This window comes from Acomys russatus, chromosome 19 (genome assembly GCF_903995435.1).
Source record: "Acomys russatus chromosome 19, mAcoRus1.1, whole genome shotgun sequence".
NCBI classification, from domain to species: domain Eukaryota; kingdom Metazoa; phylum Chordata; class Mammalia; order Rodentia; family Muridae; genus Acomys; species Acomys russatus.
The window spans coordinates 27,658,212-27,679,707 of record NC_067155.1 but is presented as its reverse complement, the minus strand read 5'-3'; the positions used below and the strand labels follow the sequence as shown (position 1 = coordinate 27,679,707).

General features: G+C 51.1%; 1 protein-coding gene across 1 annotated transcript; it reads left to right on the top strand.

The window, feature by feature from the left end:
* The first annotated feature begins 14,367 nt into the window (after positions 1–14,367).
* Gsx1 (GS homeobox 1) lies at positions 14,368–15,688 on the top strand. Its single transcript, XM_051161781.1, has 2 exons — positions 14,368–14,776; positions 15,309–15,688. Exons 1-2 carry the CDS (start codon positions 14,368–14,370, stop codon positions 15,686–15,688), a joined length of 789 nt encoding a protein of 262 aa, XP_051017738.1.
* Positions 15,689–21,496: the final 5,808 nt, after the last annotated feature.

The following is a 21,496-nucleotide window of genomic DNA, read 5'->3' as shown; positions in this document are numbered from 1 at the left end:
CGGATCCAAGCCTCTTAGTCCCGGCTACCACTCTGCTACCCTGGCCCCCCCAGATTTCTTTCTGATGGGTCCTAGGCACCCGTACCCGACAGAGTTTCAGAGAAGGAATCAGCCTCATTTGGGTTCTAATGGCTGAGCGAAGTCCTGCCCACCCCTGACAGCTCCGGATGTTTGAGCCCATACACAACTGTGATTTCAATGTGCTCCCCAAAGTTCACACATTAGAAGCTTAAATCCCCAGGGGAAGTATCAGAGGCAAAACTCAGTGAGAGGCCTGGGTTATGAGGGCAGGACTAGTGTTACAAGGTGCACGGGTTACCTTGAAGGGGGATCTGTCATGAAAAAACATGAGTGGCTCTCTCTTGCTCCCCCGCCCTTATCCCTCCTCTTCCGGGAGGGACACAGAAGAAAGGCTCTCGCCAGATGTAGCCTCCTGATCATGGACTTTGCAACGTCTAGATTTCAAACCAAATTACTCTCTTATCTTTACAGTTTTACCCAGCCTCGGGGATTCTGTTATAGACACACAACCAGACTACGATAGGTGCTTTAGCCTACCACCAGCAGCTTAACGAGTGTAGCTTGACATTGTCGGGGTTGAGACAGGTAGGGGAAGCTAAGGCTGCACCAGCGGACAGTGACAGTGGATACTTTCTAACAGTGTCCCCAGCTATCTCAGAGGCAACTCCAGGACGTGAAAGCAGAGTTAGCCGCCATATCTCCTCTTCATCCCTTCCCTCGGTGTCATGCACCATTCTTCGGGGCCACATTCAAAGCTCTCTTAGACACACAGCTCACGAGCTTCAGACCGGGCGCGCAGGACTCCTGAGGCACGGCTCCTGTGTAGCAGAGACTGAGCAAGAGAGGCCAGTGCTCAATCCTGCCTAACCCTGGTAGCTGCCTGACTTTGGTGATGTGGAGAAACATAGAAGTCCAACTGGCTTGGCGGAAGCACTTTTCTGCTAGAGTCTCCTGTGGGCGGAGCAAACATTTCCCTTGATGCCTGAAGAAGGAAACTTCAAGATAAGTGCCCCCACCCTCCCCCACCCTCCCCCACCCCTGCGACTGGCTGGACGAGCTGGAAGCCCACCCTTTAGAGAGCTCAGCTGTGGCGGCCTGTGCCCAGCAACACACTCTATCAGTAGTGTTCTGCCTTTCCTTTACAGAAACAGTCATGGGTCCCCAGCTGACAGGCTCAGCTGTGACTTCAACTGGGGTCTTTTGTCCATCACTGCCTCCGGCCATGTGAGAATCCAAAGGGAGCCTCCAGGCCTGGCACCTCCACAGCCACAGAGACGGCAACCAGCAGGTCTTTGTCGTGGGGACTATGCAGGGAATGAATACACTTCATTCCATCATCCTGCTCCCAGGTCTAGACTAGAGGAGACTCTGTTGATTCTGGCTAATGAGGGACTGGGCATGTAGTTTGCCCTTGGTGTTATTATCACACCCAAGACGAGACATCAGCGCTTTTCCTTGGAAAGACTCTCCAGTCTTAGGCAGTAGCGACCATTTAGAACGGCCCACTATAATGTGAGGGGCCCATCAGTGCTCACTCACGGGTTGAGTTCACAATCAGAAACAGCAGCCTAGGAAGGCATCGTGATCCAGGCCTGTGATCCTAGCCTAGAAGGCAAGGCTAGAAGACTCAAGTTCAAGGCCAGCCTGGGCTGCATAAGGAGTTCCAGCCATGTGGACTATACTGCAAAACTCTCTCCAGTGAGGAAAAGCAGGGACTAGAAAATTGGCTCAGGGGTTAAGAGCACATGTTATTTTCAGAGGACCCAAGTTCAATTCCCAGCACCTATGTCAGATGACTCACAATTGCCTGAAACTCCAGTGGATCTGACACCTTCTTCTGGTCTTTTTGAGTGACTGTGCGTGCACACACAAACACACACACACACACAATTATTCTCTTAAATAGTAAGAAAAATTGTATTGAAGTAGAAAATAGAGACCACTCTGAAAACCCCTTGAGAATTGAATGAATCCTAGAAAAAAAAATCTGTCTTTCTTCAGAAAATGCAGGACTCTCACTGCACCCGACCTGGCAGGCGCCATGTGCACGTCCTGTGAAGACTGGCTCTGTGCGAGCTCCATGCATGAATTCTCAGCCAAGGATGTTGACCGGCACAGGATTTGCCTGAATAAGTACGAGGGTTTTGTGTGCACCGTCACCAACACAGCCTTGCAATGATGCAAAACCCAGGTAAACTATACTCAGCGAGTTGATCTGCATGCCTGGTTTGCCAAGTGTGGTTTACAAATCTTGGCCTTCCCTTGCAACCAGTTTGGGAGGCAAGAGCCAGAAATTAACGAAGGAATCAAGGAGTTTGCAGCCAGCTACAATGTCAAGATTGACTTGTACAGCAAGACCTGGGTAAATGAGGACCATGTTGGTTTCTTGCTGACATGGAGGCACACACCTTTAATCCCAGCACTCAGGAGGCAGAAGCAGGTGGATCTCTGTGAGTTTCAGCCAAGTAAGGTTTACAGAGTGAGTTCCAGGCCGGGCGTGGTGGCACACGCCTTTAATCCCAGCACTCGGGAGGCAGAGGCAAGGGGATCACTGTGAGTTCGAGGCCAGCCCGGTCTACAAAGTGAGTCCAGGATGGCCAAGGCTACACAGAGAAACCCTGTCTCGAAAAACCAAAAAAAAAAAAAACAAAAAAAAAAACAAAAAACAGAGTGAGTTCTAGGACAGCCTAAACTCCACACTGAGAGCCTGTCTATAAGTAAGTAAGTAAGTAAATGTTATTTGGGCTGGCTATATTAATGAGTAAGAGTATTCTATTAAATGAAAAAAGATCAAAACTATTTTCCACATGGAAAAATGGGGGGGAGGGGGAGGTCTTGCTGAAGACTTAGCTCAGTGGCAGAGCACTTACCTTCCATACCCAGGGAACAATGAGTTTCTTCGTGATATTTACATAAAGAAACTTAACAGGCCAGGTGCAGTGGCGCACGCAGCACTTGAGAGGCAGAGGCAGGTGGATAGCTGTGAATTTGAGGCCAGCCTAGTCTACAAAGTGAGTCTAGGACAGCCAGGGCTACATAGAGAAACCCTGTCTTAAAAAAATCAAAATAAAATATAATAATAATAATAATAATAATAGTAAATTTTAACAACTTAACAGTTGCACATGACGGCCCAGTGGTCTATTCTCAGCATCCAGAACAGGAAGGAACAGCATCAACAAAAACCTAGAATCATATAAGCCAAAGTGCAGGCAGCTACTTGTGAGTGGTGGGCAAGGAGTTTTCCTTCTATTTATTGCCATTTCTGCCTAACTCCATTTCTTTTTAGATTTATTTATTCCATTTTTACGTATGAGTCTTTGCCTGCAACACCTGTTTTGAACTTGGAAGAAGAAGACTTGAGCAGTGTTTAGTCACTAACGCCATTTACAAGATGGCTTCTTGCCGGCCGGTCCAGCCTGCTTTACACCTGAGAGGGAGTGCATGTGCTCTCCCAGGCTCTGCACATCTCCGTCTGGGCACTGATGACGAGGGTGAATACATTTTCCTTCCACGCCAAGGTAGTTAAGTCCCTATCCCTTCTTTTTAACCCAGCGCCATTTCCAAATCAATCTCTATGGAGAAAGACTACCTGGACGTTTAAATCCATCAAAAAGGACTAAATGAGCATTTCAGATACGTCTATCAAGAGGAATGCCCCTTCTCCTCATCATTGTCAGTCGCCTGTCGGATGAATGTCCCTATAAGTGTTTATTAATCATCCTCCTGCTTACTGATGGGCCCGGACTCTTTACTCCTCTGTGTCTGCAACGCACAGAGGATGTGGCGGGGGCCCCTTCGATCTGTCCCTCCACGCAGTTACTTACTTTGTTAAAGTTAATTTCCGCTCATTTCTGGCTTTGATGGTAAGATTCCTTTATCAGTTCAATTCATGTGTGTTGTCTGCAATCAAGGCAATATTGTCTGCTAATGCGAGGTACATTCGATGCTCTCTCTCCATCGGATGCTAACGCCTTTCTTCTGCTGGTCCTGTGCCGGAGAATTTGGGAAGATGCTCCCTCCCTGGTCCTCAGAGATGAGCTGCCAGTTACTGAACAGCCAGCCACTCCTCTCTTTCTAGAATTCCTGGGCTGGAGAAATGAAGGGTTTTGTTTATCACAGGAACAACCTGGGTTGAAAAACAAGTTGATTGGTAAAAAAAGAGGGGACCGGGAATACAGAGTGGCAGCTTGGTGTTCTGGCCACATCTTTGGGGCCAAGTCTCAGACTGAAACTCAACACTCCCTGTGCTAGGCACTACAAGAAGTGTTTCAACTAAGCCTTCTACTCCCCAAATTTCATCACATTGCCATGCAGACTTACACGCCCCTTGTCACTCTGTCTCTCCGGCTTCTCTCTCTTTCCCAACCTCCTGCCCTCTGTGGCTTTGAGCTCCAGGCTTTCAGCAAGCAGGAAGCTGAGAGAGAGAATCTAACCTGGGCATTTCCAGAGGGCAGCTGTTGGGCTATCTTGCTCCCTCGAATGCTGTCACCTGGCTGATCCTGGAGCTGCTGGCTTCTGCTGCAGACGAGGAAGGGGAGAAGCCAGGCCAACTCCAGCTTGCTGGTGGGAATGCCCTGGTGAGCCACAAACAAATCTGACGGGTGACTCAGATCACGTCCACCTTTAAGGGGCAAACTGGTTGTTCTAAAGGCAAGACCTACTTATGGTAAGGAGGCCATCTTTCATTACAAACCACCTCAAGGGGGATTGTTCCTGTCCGTTCCAGACCTGCCTCACTCCTTTTTAAATCTACAAGCGTATCTCCCTTTCACCCTTACTAGGATGGTCTAGTCTGTTGACGAACAAGCTCAGAACAGAAACAACCTTTTGCTTCAGGTAGTGTTGATGATGTGAAAGGCACAGCTGAGGCCAGTTCCTCAGGATGGAGGTGTCACATACACGCAGAAAAACTTCACCAATGGCCTGACATCCCTCCACACAAGGAACAAAATCAGACACAGCCCTGTGGGCTAAGAGCCCATTCTGCCCTGATTGGTAAGCTCTGGCTTTCACAAATGTATAAACAGTGGTTCCTGAAACAAGACCGAAGAGGCTGCAGACCTATCCCAGGGCAAACCCGTGAACTCTGTGCAAGGGGAGAGTGTAAGAGAGACTTCACGTGCACATGCGCGTGCATGCTCACGTGTGTAAGTGATTGTGCACATGGCTCCTGGCCTCTATATGGAGGTCAGAGGGCAACCTCAGTGTCGGTCCTCATTTCCCAAGCTTGTTTGAGGCAGTGTCTCTCGTTCGCCCTGCTCACACCAGACCAGTCGGCCTTGGGTTTCTGTACGTGTCTGTGCCACGTGTGCACACAGGCCCTCAGAGGCCAGGCAGGGAATACAAACAGCTGGGGCTGGAGTTGCAGGGATTGTGAGCCACCTGATGTGCATGCTGAGAACTGGGCTTGGGCCCTCTGGAAGAGCAGCGAGAACCCTTAACCACTGGGTTGCCTCGCCAGCGCCGGAAGTCACCTTTCTAACAATTATTCTCTTGCAATTATGAGATTGTCCATTCATGAAAGCAGACCCCTCGTGACCTAGTCACCTCTTCAAGTCAGCTCTAGGGCATTGTGGAATGCTTCTAACACACGGAATCTGGGGACACATAGAAACCAAAGTAACGGGTAATAACATGAAATAACGGAAGAGAAAAGGGTCTGTTTTCTTTCTTTCTTTCTTTCTTTTTTTTTTCTTTTGGTTTTTCAAGACAGGGTTTCTCTGTGTTAGCCTTGGCTGTCCTGGACTCGCTTTGTAGACCAGGCTGTCCTCAAACTCACAGCGATCTGCCTGCCTCTGCCTCCCGAGTGCTGGAATTAAAGGCGTGCACCCCCATGCCTGGCTCTGTTTTCTAAATCTTAGAAATTTTACAAATTTCTAATTTTCTAAAAGTTAAGAGATGCATGAATTCAAAGGGTTTCCCAAGCCTTTCTGATCTTTCATGTTACCAGTGAGCTCTAGTTACCAATGGGGGCCCTATACATCTCCGACTTTATTTGAAAAGATTCTTCCTTCACACTCCTGTTGTAGGCTTTCAGGTGAAATGTTGCCTGCAAATACAGCCACAGCCTAAGGAACACAGTTTGCTAGGAACTATGTCCCAGACATCTTAGGACTTGACTCTTGAATGCCCCCCCCACGTGAGAAACCAGCACTCAGTCCCAATATAAAAGTGGCCCTCGTGGCAGAGAGCCTGCCAGTCACGCCTCAGGCTCTGGGTCTGAGTGTCAGAGCCAACTCACCCTCCACATCCTCTAGCTGATGTACTCTGCGAAGAGGCAGGGGCAGGTACTCTGCGAAGGCTGAGGTCGGAGGAGGACTCCTGGAGTTCATAGGCCAGCCTGGACAGCACTGTAAGATTCAGGAAGGGCACTAGAGAGACAGTGCAGCCCTTAAGAGTGTGTACTGTCCCTGTAGAGTGCGCAAGTTCAGTTCCCAACACCCACACTGGATGACTCACAACCACCTGTAATTTCAGCTCTGGGTGGGATCTGATGTCTGTGGGCACCTACATTCATGTGCATGCATGCACGTATACACACGTACACGTTATCTTTAAGGAAAGTAATTAATTTAAGAAAGGAAAGAAGACAGGTAGTGTTGGCGCGTGTCTTTAATCCTAGCCCTCAGGAGGCAGAGGCAGGCAGATCTCTGTGAGGTTGAGGCCAGCCTGGTCTACAGAGCGAGTTCTAGGACAGCTAAGGCTACACAGAGAAACCCTGTCTTGAAACACCCCACCACAGAGAGAGAGAGAGAGAGAGAGAGAGAGAGAGAGAGAGAGAGTCTCTTTTTGCCTCTGGCTTGGGATGTCTAGAGTTAAGACAAGCATAGACATAAGTCACAATGGTAGGGCTGGCTCAGAGAGACCCTGTTTGTATCACATGCCCAGTACTCTGGGTTCAGTCTAGAGGCACAGGGTGGGAGAAGAAAGTGTAAAGTTCGATGGTAATTACATTATCAAGATTCCAGATGGGGAGAAGTGGAAATTGCTTAATGCAACAGACTGAAGGTTGCAAGTCGACCCACACTGGAGACCCATTACCCAGCAATGTGGGTCCCTGTAACACTTAACACCACTGACGTGGTTAAAGAATTGGATACTGTGTGTTTCTTACCATAGTTCTTTTGTTTTGAGACAGGGTTTCGCTGTGTAGCCCTAACTGGCCTCGAACTCACAGAAATCCACCTGCCTCTGCCTCTGCCTCCTGAGTGCTGGGATTAAAGGAGTGTGCCACTAAGCCTAGCCTTTTCTTAACATGTTTAAAAAAAAAAAAAAAAAAACTAGACAGAACTGTTCTTTTTTTTTTTTAATGGCTCTTATTTTCTCATACACCGCTCTCCTATTTCTTTCAACTATTTAGAATTCTAGAGCAATAAAAGAGCAAATAAAAGATTATGACCCTAGCCGGCACTCGTGGCACACACCTTTAATCCCAGCACTTGAGGGGCAGAGGCAAGTGGATCTCTGTGAGTTCAAGGCCAGCCTGGTCTACAAAGTGAGTCCAGGACAGCCAAGGCTAAAAACCAAAAACCAAACAAAAATAACAACAACACAAGATGTGACCTTAAGGCAAATTCTACTCATCCTCCTTGTTTTGGAGTCGATCCTGACAGGAGACCCCTTAGAAGCAGGCCCTTAATAATTCTCTCAGTAGCTGGGGTGTGGCTTAGTAATAGAGTGTCTATGCAGTACTGGGGAGGACCTGGGTTAACAAAAACTGATACTGCTATTAACAACACCCTCCCACCCCCCCACCTCTACCCCCCCACCCCACCCCCATCCATTCCCCCCCACCTCTACCCCCCCACCCCAAACTGAAGCTGCTTTCTGGGGAGTTCCAAGTCCTCCCAGCAGTCTGTGAATAAAAGTTCTCCAAGGTGGAGGTCTCCACTCCAGCCAAATGTCTCCACCGCCTGGAGCTGTGAGACAAATATCGGGGGTCAGCACCCCACTAGAGGAGACAGCTCCCCACTTTTCATTCAGAAAACCCAGACAGCTACTCACAGACTCTGTGGTCATGGACAGGTCTCCCTTCAAGCCCAGATCTCTGTCTGGGGTGGGTGATGTATAGGAGCTCTGAGCAGTTGTCTCAGGCCCAAACAACCAGGCTAAACAAAGGACATCAGTTACATTTGAATGTTAAACAAACGCATGTTTAGCATAAGTTTGCTGTGTGCATTCACATAATATTGGAGACTGAACTATACTAAAAATTATTTTGTTTATATGAAATTTGAACTTTTCTAGGTGTCCTGTGTTTTATTTGCATTTTATGTGGCAGGCCTTCCAGGGTGGACAGGCCTATATATTAATTCAGTTTTCCATATCTTCTGTTTTTTCTCTGTCCTTTTTCTGCCTCCAGGTGTCTTAAGTGTTGTCTTAGTCAGTTTTCTATTGCTGTGAAAAGACACCTGCCCAAAGCAATGCATAAAAGAAAACATTTAATTTGGAGCTCAGAGTATCAGAGGGTTGGTGCTCATGACCATGGTGGAAGAAATCCTAAAAGCAGAAAAGTGATAGCTAAGAGTTCACATCCTGAAACAGAGAGCGAGAGAGACAGACAGACAGACAGACAGACAGACAAACAGACACAGAGAGACAGAGATAGAGACAGAGGGAGAGACAGACAGACAGACAGACAGACAAACAGACACAGAGAGAGACAGAGACAAAGAGAGACAGACAGACAGACAGACACAGAGAGAGACAGAGACAAAGAGAGAGAGACAGAGATAGAGACAGAGGGAGAGAGAGACAGACAGACAGACAGACAAACAGACACAGAGAGAGACAGAGACAGAGAGAGAGAGACAGACAGACAGACAGACAGACAGACAAACAGACACAGAGAGACAGAGATAGAGACAGAGGGAGAGACAGACAGACAGACAGACAGACAAACAGACACAGAGAGAGACAGAGACAAAGAGAGACAGACAGACAGACAGACACAGAGAGAGACAGAGACACAGAGAGAGAGACAGAGATAGAGACAGAGGGAGAGAGAGAGACAGACAGACAGACAGACAAACAGACACAGAGAGAGACAGAGAGAGAGACAGACAGACAGACAGACAGACAGACAGACACAGAGAGAGACAGAGAGACAGAGATAGAGACAGAGGGAGAGAGAGAGAGACAGACAGACAGACAAACAGACACAGAGAGAGACAGAGACAGAGAGAGAGAGACAGACAGACAGACAGATAGACAGACAGACAGACAGAGAATGCCAACTGGGAATGGTGGCATGGGCTTTTGGAACCCTTTTTGAAGCCCTTAATTGGCCCTGGTCATTAATTCCTCTTTAGTTTCTCTGAGTAGTTTCTCTTTCTTGCCCTGCTCTCCTTCCCCAGCACTCCATAGCTCAGCCTTCTCCTTTCTTCATCTCCCTGTCCGCTCATTAATTTGCAAACTAAATTGTTGGTCTCTTTCTATCTCCACCAAGGGACCTCAGATCACATTTCTCCGACTCACATCTGACTTGGTTAGTCCCCCACCCCAATTTAAAAACCTCAGGAATGTGGCCTTGCAGTGAGGGCAGGGCTCAGTGCTTAAGAACAAAACTGCTCTTTCAGAGGACCCCACTTCTATTTGCAGCACCCACATGGTGGTTCACAACCATCTGTAACTCCAGTTCTAATCCCCTCTCTTTTGACCCCTGAGAGCACCATCATGCATGTGGTACACAAACATACATGTAGGCAAAACATACATCTGAAACAAAAAACTTGGCCAGGAGTGGTGGCACATGCCTTTAATCCCAAGGCAGAGGCAGGTGGGTCTCTGAAATTTCAAGGCCAGCCTGGTCTACAGAACTAGTTCCAGGTCAACCAGGGCTACACAGAAAAACCCTGTCTCCAAAAACCAAGAAGAAAGGGGGTAGGAGGGGGGAGGAAAAAATATCTTGGGAGTCAGGCATGGTGGTGCATGCCTTTAATCCCAACACTCAGGAGTCAGAAGCAGGTGGATCTTTTTAAGAGTTTAAGCAACTGGATATATATATATCCAGTTTTGGTACAGAAGGGGCTACATAGAGAGAGCCTCTCTCAAAAACCTAAATAAATAAATCTTGGGCCGCGTGCCGAAAACCAAGAGTGTTGGTATGGCTCTCTACAAACTGGCCTCCACTTCCTGTGCACACCCATGTGTGGTCATCACAGTCCACATCTTTCTGAGGCATCTTCTGCCCCTGGCTCCAGGCAGCATTCACTGGCACCCCAGGCTTTCTCTGCCTCTGCTCATTGGACCAACTTGCAGGCCCCTGAGCCAGTTGGCTAGACCCCTGCTCAGGAAGCAATTTCTTTTTTCTTTCTTTCTTTCTTTCTTTTTTTTTTTTTTTTTTTGTTTGTTTGTTTTTGTTTTTTTGTTTTTCGAGACAGGGTTTCTCTGTGTAGCTTTGGCTGTCCTGGACTCACTTTGTAGACCAGGCTGGCCTCGAACTCTCAGCGATCCACCAGCCTCTGCCTCCCCGAGTGCTGGGATTACAGGCCTGCGCCACCACACCCAGCTGCAAATTCTTTACAGCAGGAATTCTCCCGCACCTCAGACAGAAAAGGCAGAACTGTACAGGTATTTCTAGGTGTGCACTGTATGTGTCTCTTCCCTGTCCAGCTCAGCCTCTTCTCTTCTATAAACAGGGAAGCCCTGAGACCTGAGGTCTTTCCACATGAGGAACAGCCTTGAATGGAAGCCATTTTGTCTCCACAAGAGCCTGCCTCCGCGGCTGGGGCTGGGTGGGTGGGCCACTGTTTGGTGTATTGGTCTGATATTCAGCGAACAGACACTTTGAGCTCTTATGAAGATCCAGGTTCTGAGGATGAGGGCGACTGGGAGATCCGGAGACCCTTGACCTCCAGGGTCTCACCGTGTCTTCCATAGGCTCCTCAGGGTCCAGGTGGAACCAGGCGGTCACACCAGAAAATCCTGAGGAGCCCTGCTTCCAGAGTGAGCTCTTTCTCGTCGAGCTATTGGTCCAACAAACGTACATTAAGACCTACCATGAGCTAGGAACATTTTTTGTAATAGATTGAGCAAACCCTCAAATCCCCCCAGAGTACGCATTTCAAGATGGCGAGGGAGACAGAAAAGCGAATGAGCAAACGGCTCTACGAACTAAGACTTCCAAAGGCCAGGAGCTGGGCAGCCAGGGAGGGCAGGGAGAGGGATAGCGTTTTAAATAAGGCAGCGGGCGTCTCTAAGGAGGCAAGTGACCTTTCGTTGGGGGGGGGGGGAGTGTGGAGATAGAAAAAGTCCACATTTGTGCAATTCCCCCCCCCCCCTTGCAAATAGCTCGCAAGGGAGGCCGCGGTGTGCACCGGGGGAGAAAAAGCCTGGATGGCAGAAACGTCTCCAGTTTGAGCTATACTTCATGGACACTTGAAAACCAGCTTGGGGGCGGGGAAGCGGGCGCTGGGGCCGAGGGGCTCTCGGGGGGCCCTGTCGCCGGCTGTCAGGCTAATCCGGCTGCCTGCTCCCACCCTGCCCCTCCCTAGGGGGCGTTTGTTCAGCGGAGAACAGTTCAGCTGAAGCGAGTTCTGCCTGCAGATTTGAGCAGAAAAACCTCTCCCTGCCGCGGGAGAGAAATCGAGAGAGACTGGGGAACGCAGGCTGCTCCAGAGGCAGAGGGCAAGGGCGAAGGGGCCACCGTGCGCTCCGGGCACGGGCCTAGCAGCCCCTGCTGCTCAGCGGCACAGAACTTTCTACCTGGTGATCGCCAGGCCACAGCGGTGACCTGGGAACACGGAGCAGGGAGCCCCCCACGGAGTGTGGAGGTAGCGGGTCGTGAGCACCTTCTCTCCCCGGCCGGGTGAAAACACCCCGGGACAGTACAGTCCCTGCGCTGGGGCTCCCAGTTGCACACACAACCAACCGTTTCAACGTTTCGGCACAAACCCCAATCCACTGTGGGGCCACACATTAAAAAGTGTTATTCGCTTTGAAGGTTTTGTCTAATGGTTCTAAACTGAAAGAAAATGTTTTCCTATTACTTAATTCAATCATAGCGAAGAGACTTGGTAAAAAGCCCACGGATTTTGTCCCAAAGTGTGACAGAGTTTCTCTTTGTGTTTGCTTATCCTCCCCTGTCACACACTTTAATTCGCCTCTCTTTATCTGGCATTCAAAACTTTCTTCAATGACATTCAATACGGTCCAGGGCCTGGAGGGAGACGGGGAAACTGGTTATTCCCCCACCCCACCCCTCCATACTCTTTCCCAGTAGCTTTGGCCTTGCTTGTATTCAAGGGCTTTTAACCCTTTCCTCGCCTGGGGCGCTGGGCGGCTCCCAGGAGGGCCCCTGCATTGGCACCTCGGTTGGCTTGCCAACTCTGGGGCGCAGCGGGCCTCCCCTTCTACCCTCGGGCCGCGTCCACACCCTCTCCTCCCTAGCCCGCCTCAGCCCAGCGGGGAGTCCCTCGCCAGTCGCAGCTTTCCTCTACCCAGCCCAGCCCAAATTTCCCAGAGAGCAATTAGAACGGAAATTAAGCTGCATTGATGCGTACCCGGCTGGTTTGCGGGAGCTTTGGGGCCAAGACCATGGCTTGGGGGCACCCATGCCAAGCACCAGGGGACCAGTGAGCCTTCACTCCTGCTACGTGGAGAGATGGCACGCCCTCCACACAAGTTAGTTTCCCCGGACTGCGACTCTCCCATTGTAGAAGCAGTTGCTCCCACACACACTCTCTCTCCCATAACAAATCATCCTTGATTTTTTTTTTTTTTTTAAACCAGTTGTTTGTGGCTGCTCCTACCACGGGGATATCATGAACAGTACAAACCCGTGCAAACGACTCGGGTTTGGGCAGCCTTGCACTGACTTCCCCACCCCCCTCCGGAAAGCTCCGACATCCTGGTCTCAGGATTCCGTTGCCGGCTGAGAACAGGTGACTGTAGCGATTTATAAAATCGACAAGTAATACATTCGAAATGTTTATGCTAATTTCCCATTGTATGGAAAACGCACAGGGACCGAAACAGCTCTGAATCCCGGGATTTTTTTTTTTTTTTTTTTTAACTGATACTGCGAACACAGAGAGGGACATTTGAAGTTGTTTAACTATTGTGTGGCCAAGGGGGGAAAAAAAAGTGACGCAACGGGAGGAAGAAGCAAACGGCAAGCGAAACTGGGAAACTGCCGATCCTTTCTCTCCAGCGGTGTGAAGGCAACGGTTTGGAGTGCACCCGCGAGTCCAGTGGAGCGTGTGCGAGTGGACAGTGCGCGCGCAACGTCTGTGCGAGTCTAGACCATCCACGCTCGCCACGTTTGGTGGGGTGGGAGAGCTTCCTCTATGCACGAACGAGGCTTTCACTCCCCGCGCTCTGTATCTATCAACGTTGTTGTTGTTGTTGTTGTTGTTGTTTTGTTTTGTTTCTTTACATACACGGCCCCGTTGAAGGAAGGGGTTGGTTGGCAAGGGTCCACCGAACAAACACTGGGGCTCCTAGGCAACACCAAAGTTGAGACCATTTGAAAAATTCCGAGAAAACAAGAGGACCGGGATGAGGTTAGTCTTAAATGAGGGATAGGGAGCCCTTCTCCCATCCTCAGGAGCCCTGGTCTTCTGTCTCCAATACTGGGACGAGAAGGGACTCCACAGGTGGGAATGGTGGCCGTCTGCTAGGACGCTCGCGGGATGCAGAGCTGAGCTGAGAGAACTAAGCGACAGCAATGTACTTGGTGGGGGCGAGTGGGGGGGAGCGACAGTCAAGGAAGAGGTAACAGAAAGAAGGGACCAAGAGCAAATGAGCACAGGCGATGGGTGAGCGCCCACGGGGATCCGTGGAAGCGAGGCAGCCCGGGTGCGAAATCAATAAGATAAACGGGCCTATCGCCAGCGCGAAGCCAAAGGCGAGTAAGAAATAAAGAGAAAGAAAAGAATATTAAATCGCGGGAGAATGAGAAAATAAACCCGAAAGGGGGAGAGGAGGGGGGCGAGTGCGCCTGTTACGGCGTGGGTGGGGTTGACAAGAATGGAGTACATTATGCAGTTCATTTAGTTAACAAGTGAAATAATGAGGAAGCGTGCAGAGTGAATGCCAAGAGAAAGGGCACAAAAACCCTATTGAGAGGCCCCGGCCGCTCCTGGCGTAGCCCATCACATGGCAATAGTCCTATTTAAGCGGCGGCGCCGACGTCTTTCAGCACCACTAGCGCTGGCCAGCACCTCGCGCGCTCCGGGCGGCTCCCGCAGCAGCAGCCGAGGTGACTTCAGCCCCGGCTTAGGCCGCGCGTGGAGCCTCCGGGGCCCGGGCAGCTGCGGGCGACCGCAGCCGGAGGAAGCCAGCCCAGGATCCGCAGTTCCCTCGGGCGGGCTGGCGGCGGGTGGACCGCGCGCCGGCGCCATGCCGCGCTCCTTCCTGGTGGACTCCCTTGTGCTGCGGGAGGCCGGCGACAAGAAAGCTCCGGAGGGCAGCCCGCCACCTCTCTTCCCCTACGCGGTCCCCCCGCCGCACGCGCTGCACGGCCTCTCGCCGGGCGCCTGCCACGCGCGCAAGGCCGGCTTGCTGTGCGTGTGTCCCCTTTGCGTCACCGCTTCGCAGCTGCATGGACCGCCCGGGCCGCCGGCGCTGCCGCTACTCAAGGCATCCTTCCCTCCCTTCGGATCGCAGTACTGCCACGCACCCCTGGGCCGCCAGCACTCCGTGTCTCCAGGAGTCGCCCACGGCCCGGCCGCGGCCGCAGCAGCAGCCGCGCTCTACCAGACCTCCTATCCGCTGCCAGATCCCAGGCAGTTTCACTGCATCTCCGTGGGTAAGCGGGCTTCCCGCGCGAGCTGGCTTGGGGAAACCGGTGGTCGCCGTGGGCAAGCTAGGGATGGGGAAAGGGCGAACTATAAAGGGCGGTTAGGATCCTTAGAGGGGCGCTCAGAGTAGTGGACGCAGAAACCTGGGCATGGATTGAAGGTCTGGGGCGTTGGGGGCGGGGCGGGGGGAGGTCAGCTTCAGAGAATTCCTTAAAGGGATGTTAGGGACAAGTGATTCCGGGAGGGTTAGAGACTCAGAAGCTTGGCAAAGAGGTGCCTGCCTGTGGACCATGGTGAGTGGAAGGTGTGTGTGTGTGTGTGTGTGTGTGTGTGTGTGTGTGTGTGTGTGTGTGTGTCTGTGTGTGTGTGTCTGTGTGTGTGTGAAAGTCCATGGTTTAAGCTAGCCTCAACTCAGCGGGAAATCAGGCCCAATGCTTGGAGGTTTGGTAATCTATCTTATCTATCTATCTATCTATCTATCTATCTATCTATCTATCTATCTATCTCGATCTCTCTCTGTGCCCCCGCGATGCCCTCCAGACAGCGGCTCGAACCAGCTGCCCAGCAGCAAGAGGATGAGGACAGCGTTCACCAGCACGCAGCTCCTAGAGCTGGAGCGCGAGTTCGCCTCCAATATGTACCTGTCCCGCCTCCGGCGCATCGAGATCGCGACCTATCTGAATCTGTCGGAGAAGCAGGTGAAGATCTGGTTTCAGAATCGCCGAGTGAAGCACAAGAAAGAAGGCAAGGGTAGCAGCCCCCGCGGCGGCGGAGCTGGGCCGGGTGCCGGCGGGGGCGCACCGCAAGGCTGCAAGTGCTCTTCGCTCTCCTCCGCCAAGTGCTCAGAGGATGACGACGAGTTGCCCACGTCTCCGTCCACCTCCGGGAAGGAGGACAGAGATCTCACCGTCACTCCTTAGGTGCGCCTTTTGGAGGACCGCTTCCCCGCTCCACACACCCTCACTCCCACCTCCCGCGAGCCCTTCCCGCACCTCGAAGACTGGTTGCCAGGCACCTGCTGCCAATCCATGGACTTGGTAGGGCTTTGCGGTAGCACTCGGCTCTAGGCAGAGCTGAGCCCTTAGCATGAGGCTTGAAGACAGTGCTTCTGTCCCTTAGGCTCCAGGGTGTCTAGGAGGACTTCGAGAGACGGACCCAAGTACTCTGGGTCCCCTTCCCAGGACACAGCTTCTTCCCTAGAGGCACGCAAGCGCAGGCTCGGCGCCTTGCTGGCCACCCGCACCTTCTTGCCTGCCGGCTCTGGGCTAGTTCAGGCTTCCTGGTTCCCACTACCCTCTCCTTCTCGGTCAACCTGGGCCTTTCAAACCACCACTCCCCCGCCCCCCCCCCCATGGCTGTTTGCTTCTTCTTCGTCTTCTTCTTCTTCTTCTTCTTCTTCTTCTTCTTCTTCTTCTTCTTCTTCTTCTTCTTCTTCTTTTAATCAACTTCTCTTTCTTTTGTCCTCATCTCTTTCCCCACAGTGGTTGTTTATGCAACACGTTTATGAACTTAACTTTTCCCTTTTCCTTTCCCCTCCCCTCCCCTCCTCTCCTCAGGAAGCCGTGTGTCCTTTTGCCAGGAACGGGTCTTGCTGTTTGAAATCCCCCTAACAGAGAAGTGTCTCAAATGGTATTGTATTGGAGGAAAATGACTCAGTTTGCTTCCGACGTGCGTGCGCTATGTTCCCTCAAGTGAAGCCGCTGTAAGCGACCTCTCCCCATCCTCCAGTGGACCCCTCTGGGGACTGACTGTAATTGTACGGTCTCTGTAATGCCAGAAGATATTTATTTATTTATTTATGTACAAAATTTTAAATAAACTTTTTTTTTTTTCTTAGAAATCCCCCTGCCTCCGGGTTCCCAGGCTTAGGCTGTAGGCTAGGCAGGCACTCTGTGCTTGTACTCTGTGCTGCGGCATTGCAGAGGTCCAAGCGCAGCTTCTCGCCTTAGAGCTAGCCCCCTCTCTTCTCCCCATACCCACAGGTCTCTTGGAGCTCGGGGGTTCTGCTCCAGCTCCGTGTTCCTGCGTTAGGCCCCACATGCTGCTACCTCGGGTCTCCAGAAAAGAGCAGAATCCAGATACCCGCCCTTCATAGGCTTTGGGTTGCTCTAGCCTTCTTTTAAAAAGGCAAAAGTTCCCCCATCCCACCCCCCCCCCCCCCCGACCCCTTCCCCCTCCGTATTGCGTATTGGGCGCTACTCTAGGTGAGAATTCGGACAACCCGAGGCCGCTGGCGCTGTAGGGCGCCAGCTCCTGTGGTTCCGGGACCTTAGAAACCTCACAGTCGCTGTGCCTTGGACTGCACTCTCTACCTTCCTTGGGGGTCTGTGTGGGCTTTTCATGCATCTGTGTGAGATGAGGTGCGTGGAGTTTCGCCAAGACAGTGAGCTCACAGACAGGTATTTCCCTCAGTTCGAGGATTTAAAAATGGGTGAGCAGTGAGGTCCAGGGGCTCCCTGTCTTCCGATTTCTTAATGGATACCCCCCAACAACGCTTCTTTTCGTTTCAGAAGCCTTTTGCTAACAAACCCAGAGGAACCCCGAACGACCGCTGTATCTAGGCAAAGAATCTCTCAGGGGGAAAGGGAAAAGACCTGTAGCTGGGATTGCTCAACAGGCTCAATGCAGGGTCTCTCTCTCTCTCTCTCTCTCTCTCTCTCTCTCTCTCTCTCTCTCTCTCTCTCTCTCCCCCCCCTCAACAGCATGGGCCCCTTGGGGGTAGACGCTTTTGATATTCCCCCTTTTGTGTACAGGAGAGCAAGCCAGGGGACATGCGAGACACACACACACACACACACACACACACACACACACACACGCCTCCCCATTCCCTTTATCAGAACTTCAGGCTCACTCAGGCTAGTTCTCAGTCCTCCCTGGATGGGGCACAGTGCCAAACTAAAGACAGCCAAGGCTTCTATCTTCTTTTATCTTGCATTGGCATTCCGGTCGATGGACTAACAGTGACTGGTAGTGCCTTCCCGGTTGACGTTACCTCCTAGGATTTGTTGAGAGTGTTAGTGAGTCCTTCAGCATCATGAAATCCACAGGTTTGTCCTTGGCCAGGATCCAGGGGCAGTCTGCAGCAGTGACCCTGAGTGTGCCGAGATCTGCAGTGGGTTCGAAGGGCTTGCTTAAAACCAGGTCTTCACGGGTGGCTTCGGCACAAAACCCGCCAGGCTCCGTGGGAGGCCCTCTGCAAGAAATCCTGCGTTAAACCCGCCTGGGTGCCAAACTGGGGTGGGAGGCAAGGCTCAGAGAGAAGTGAAGAGAGTTCATTTTCTTCCTCCTCGCCCGCCCCACGGTTCACCTCCACCTGGCATCCCTGAGCCTTGTTCTTGCCTTATCAGTGGCCTGCAGAACTGGTGATGATTTGGTTCAGTTCTCTCAGGAGCCAAGGTTTTCCTCTGGGGATCTCTTTCCCTGGCCTTAATTTCCTACCAGTCTTGGGGCCCAGAGCACTAGGCTTTTGGCTTTCTAGTGGGTGGCCCTAGAGCACTGTGTGTGTGTGGGGGGGGGGGGATGTGCAGCCTACTCCTGCCAGCTCCCCAGACCGTGTTGAAGCGCTGTTGCAGCAAAGTACCGAGCCCGCTGCAGTGGCGAGCTGCTGGGCATGAAGTCCTGCCACCCAGACCACACTGTGACTGAGAGCTGCTACAGGATGCCCCTTACACAGACCCTCATCGTACAACCTCCAGCTTGCATGCACAAATAGCCTGGGTTTTGTGAGGACTTGACCTCAAGGCTGAAGTCGGGCCTAAAGCCAGTCCTCCAAGTATGGCTTGGGGTTTAAAACTCCATCTGGGAGGGATACAACCCAGCCTTTAAAACCCGGAGTTTGAGCTGGAGTTTGGAGTTTGGAAGGCAAATTGTAAAACTGCACTCAAACTGAATGATCAGCATGAAATTTCCTCTTGAGTTGGGGACTGATTGCCAAGTTTATTTTGGTGACAAAGTCCTTTTCCCAGTAGAGTTTACTGGCTAGGAGTTTGGAGGGCTAGAATCCACAGTCTTGGCTTTGCAAACTAATTCCACCGTTGACTCAAACTGGGTAGCTCTGTTTGGTTTCTGTGCTAACCAGCTATTGAAACAACCATTGAACAACTACTGAAAGATAGAATTCACCTAGACCGCTAAGCACGATGCCCACCAAATTTCGATGAGAATTAATTGACATTGTTGTTGCTGCCAATAGTGCCACCGTCTGTGGCAGGAGTGTAGTGATTGCCGAGTTATTAGGGAGTGCTGAGGTGGCCAGCCACACACAGCTTGGACCTCAATGATGAGCAAGAAGGATGCGAGCATCTGAGCTGGGTGTGGTGACAATGCTTGCCTGTGGTCACAGCGCTGGGGAGGTGGAAGCAGGCAGTGACCAGGGAAAAGGGGGCTGTGCCCTTCTGCTGTGAAGCTGGGGAGCACTTCAAACAGGCATCCTCCTCCTGGCTTCAGGCGGACCAGCTCCTCTACCTTGCCTTCTGATGTCTTAGTTCAAGTGATTCTCTAGGGGCCTGCCCTGTTCAGGATGCCCTGTTCATCCTTGGTCTCCACTTTTAACTGCCAATAGTTTGGTCTGTCTGTCTGTCTGTCTGTCTGTCTCTATCCACCTCACTTGTGACAGTTAAGGATTGTTGCCAAGAGTCTCCCAGGGGTAGAATTGCTTCAGGCTCAAACCCTGAATTGTCCCCGCTGAAGTCCAAAATGGGTGGGGTTGCACAGCAGTTCTGTGCTCTCTCAGTTCCCAGTCTCAGAAGCATGAGGTGCTGGCCTTGCTCTGTGGTATGGTGTGGTGTGGTGTGTGAGGAGGAAGGGGAGAGAAATGGAGGTGGCAGGAGCGCAGTACAACAAAGGCCTGGCTCTCTTCTTGCCTGGAGCTCCTCAGGGCTGAAGGCTGGGACCTCTAGCGCTTGCTGGCTCAGAAGCCTGCAGAGCCTTCCCAGACTGTCCTGTGTGTATGGCTTGGGGCTCGTAGATGAGCGAGCTTCCCGAAGGAAGGAAATAATGCGCTAATGTCTATGCTATCTCACAGGGGAATCTCGGCAGGTGGTGGTGGTGGTGGTGGTGGTGTTTTGTTTTTTGTTTTTTAACTGAGATGTGGCCAGGCGGTGGTGGTGCACACCTTTAATCTCAGCACTGGGGAGGCAGAGGTAGGTGGATTGATGTGAGTTCGAGGCCAGCCTGGTCTACAAAGCAAGCAAAGCAAGTCCAGGACAGCCAAGGCTACACAGAGAAACCCTGTTTCGAAAAAAACAAAAAACAAAAAAACTGAGGTGTGTCCCAACAAATCTCTCTCCTCTCTCTTCTCTCCTCTCCTCCCCTCTACATAAAACTCTGCCTTTAAAAAGTGGTGGTGGTGGGTGGTATGGTGGCACATGCCTTTAATCTCAGCACTTGGGAGGCAGAGGCAGAGGCAGAGGCAGAGGCAGGTGGATTGCTGTGAGTTCGAGGTCAGCCTCGTCTACAAAACAAGTCCAGGACAGCCAAGGCTACACAGAGTAACCCTGTCTTGAAAAAAAAATAATAATAATAATGAAAGCATTTTACTTAGTGATCATCTTGTCACCCAGTGTGGCTCCATCCCTGACACTTCTCTGTCCTTTTTGAAACACCAGGGAAGGACAAGGCTGGGAACTTTCTGTCTGAGAGCAGGTTTCCAGGCTTCTGTTGGTGACTGGGCATTCTCTGCCAATATGCCCAAACTGGGAAGCATCTAGCTTTTGTTTTTATTCCTTCTTTGAAAATTTCATGCATGTATATATAATTCATTTGGATCCTATCAACCCACATTTGCCTCCAGCCCTTCGCGGTGCCTCCCCCCTTACTGTATTTTCTTAAAAAGATTCCCAGTCATTTTATTTTACCAATAAGGACTCAGATGCAGGGTGAAAGCCTGCTAGCTCAGAGAGGCAGGGAAAGCACCCAGATGACCTCTCTACTCAACTTTTTTTCCCTGCAGGAAAAAGTCCCTTCTCCTTTCCCATACAGTCTTAAAAACCCTCCAAACCGAATGTCCCTCCTTCCTACTTCCTGTGTTTCTTTCTAGCCATCCTCCATGGTTTTTTCCTGTGTTCACTGGTTGCTTGCTCTGCCTCTTGACCTATGATTGGCTTTATTTAATCCTGTTTACAGAAGGCTTTTGGATCAAAGGTGTGTGCCGGGGCTGAGCCACACCACAACTAGAAACAGGTTTTTCCAGTACAATCTCAGGGTTCACGTTGTGATTAAATGTCCTACAACACCCTCTCAACTTCATGTCCTAAATTCACAGAGTATTGAGTCCAGTTGGTGTTGTCTTCACGTGTGTGTGTGTGTGTGTGTGTGTGTGTGTGTGTGTGTATGTGTGTGTGTGTGTGTGTGTGTGTTTGGTATGCACTCAAGCTACAGTAGGAAAGGAAAATATGGCCTTCGGGAGTCCTGGCTGCTCTGCCTCATGGTCAGACTGGGCCTGAGTTTACAGGACCCTTAGGGAGAAGTTTCTTCTGCTGGTTGTGTTGGGCTTGGCTGTCCACTAAGGCCGATGGGTCGGTCAGTCCAGTGGTTATCTGGGTTGGTTCCCTGTTCATAGAGAGGTACTGGGGAATGCAGCTAGCTATTTCCTTTGCCGCCCCCCCCCCCCCCCACCATGATTTGACTTTTTAGAACAGTTTCTTGTGTACTGAATAGAACGCTCACTCCTACCTTTACTGCATTCCAGGCATAGCCTCTAAACGCTGCACAGTGTACCTACAGTG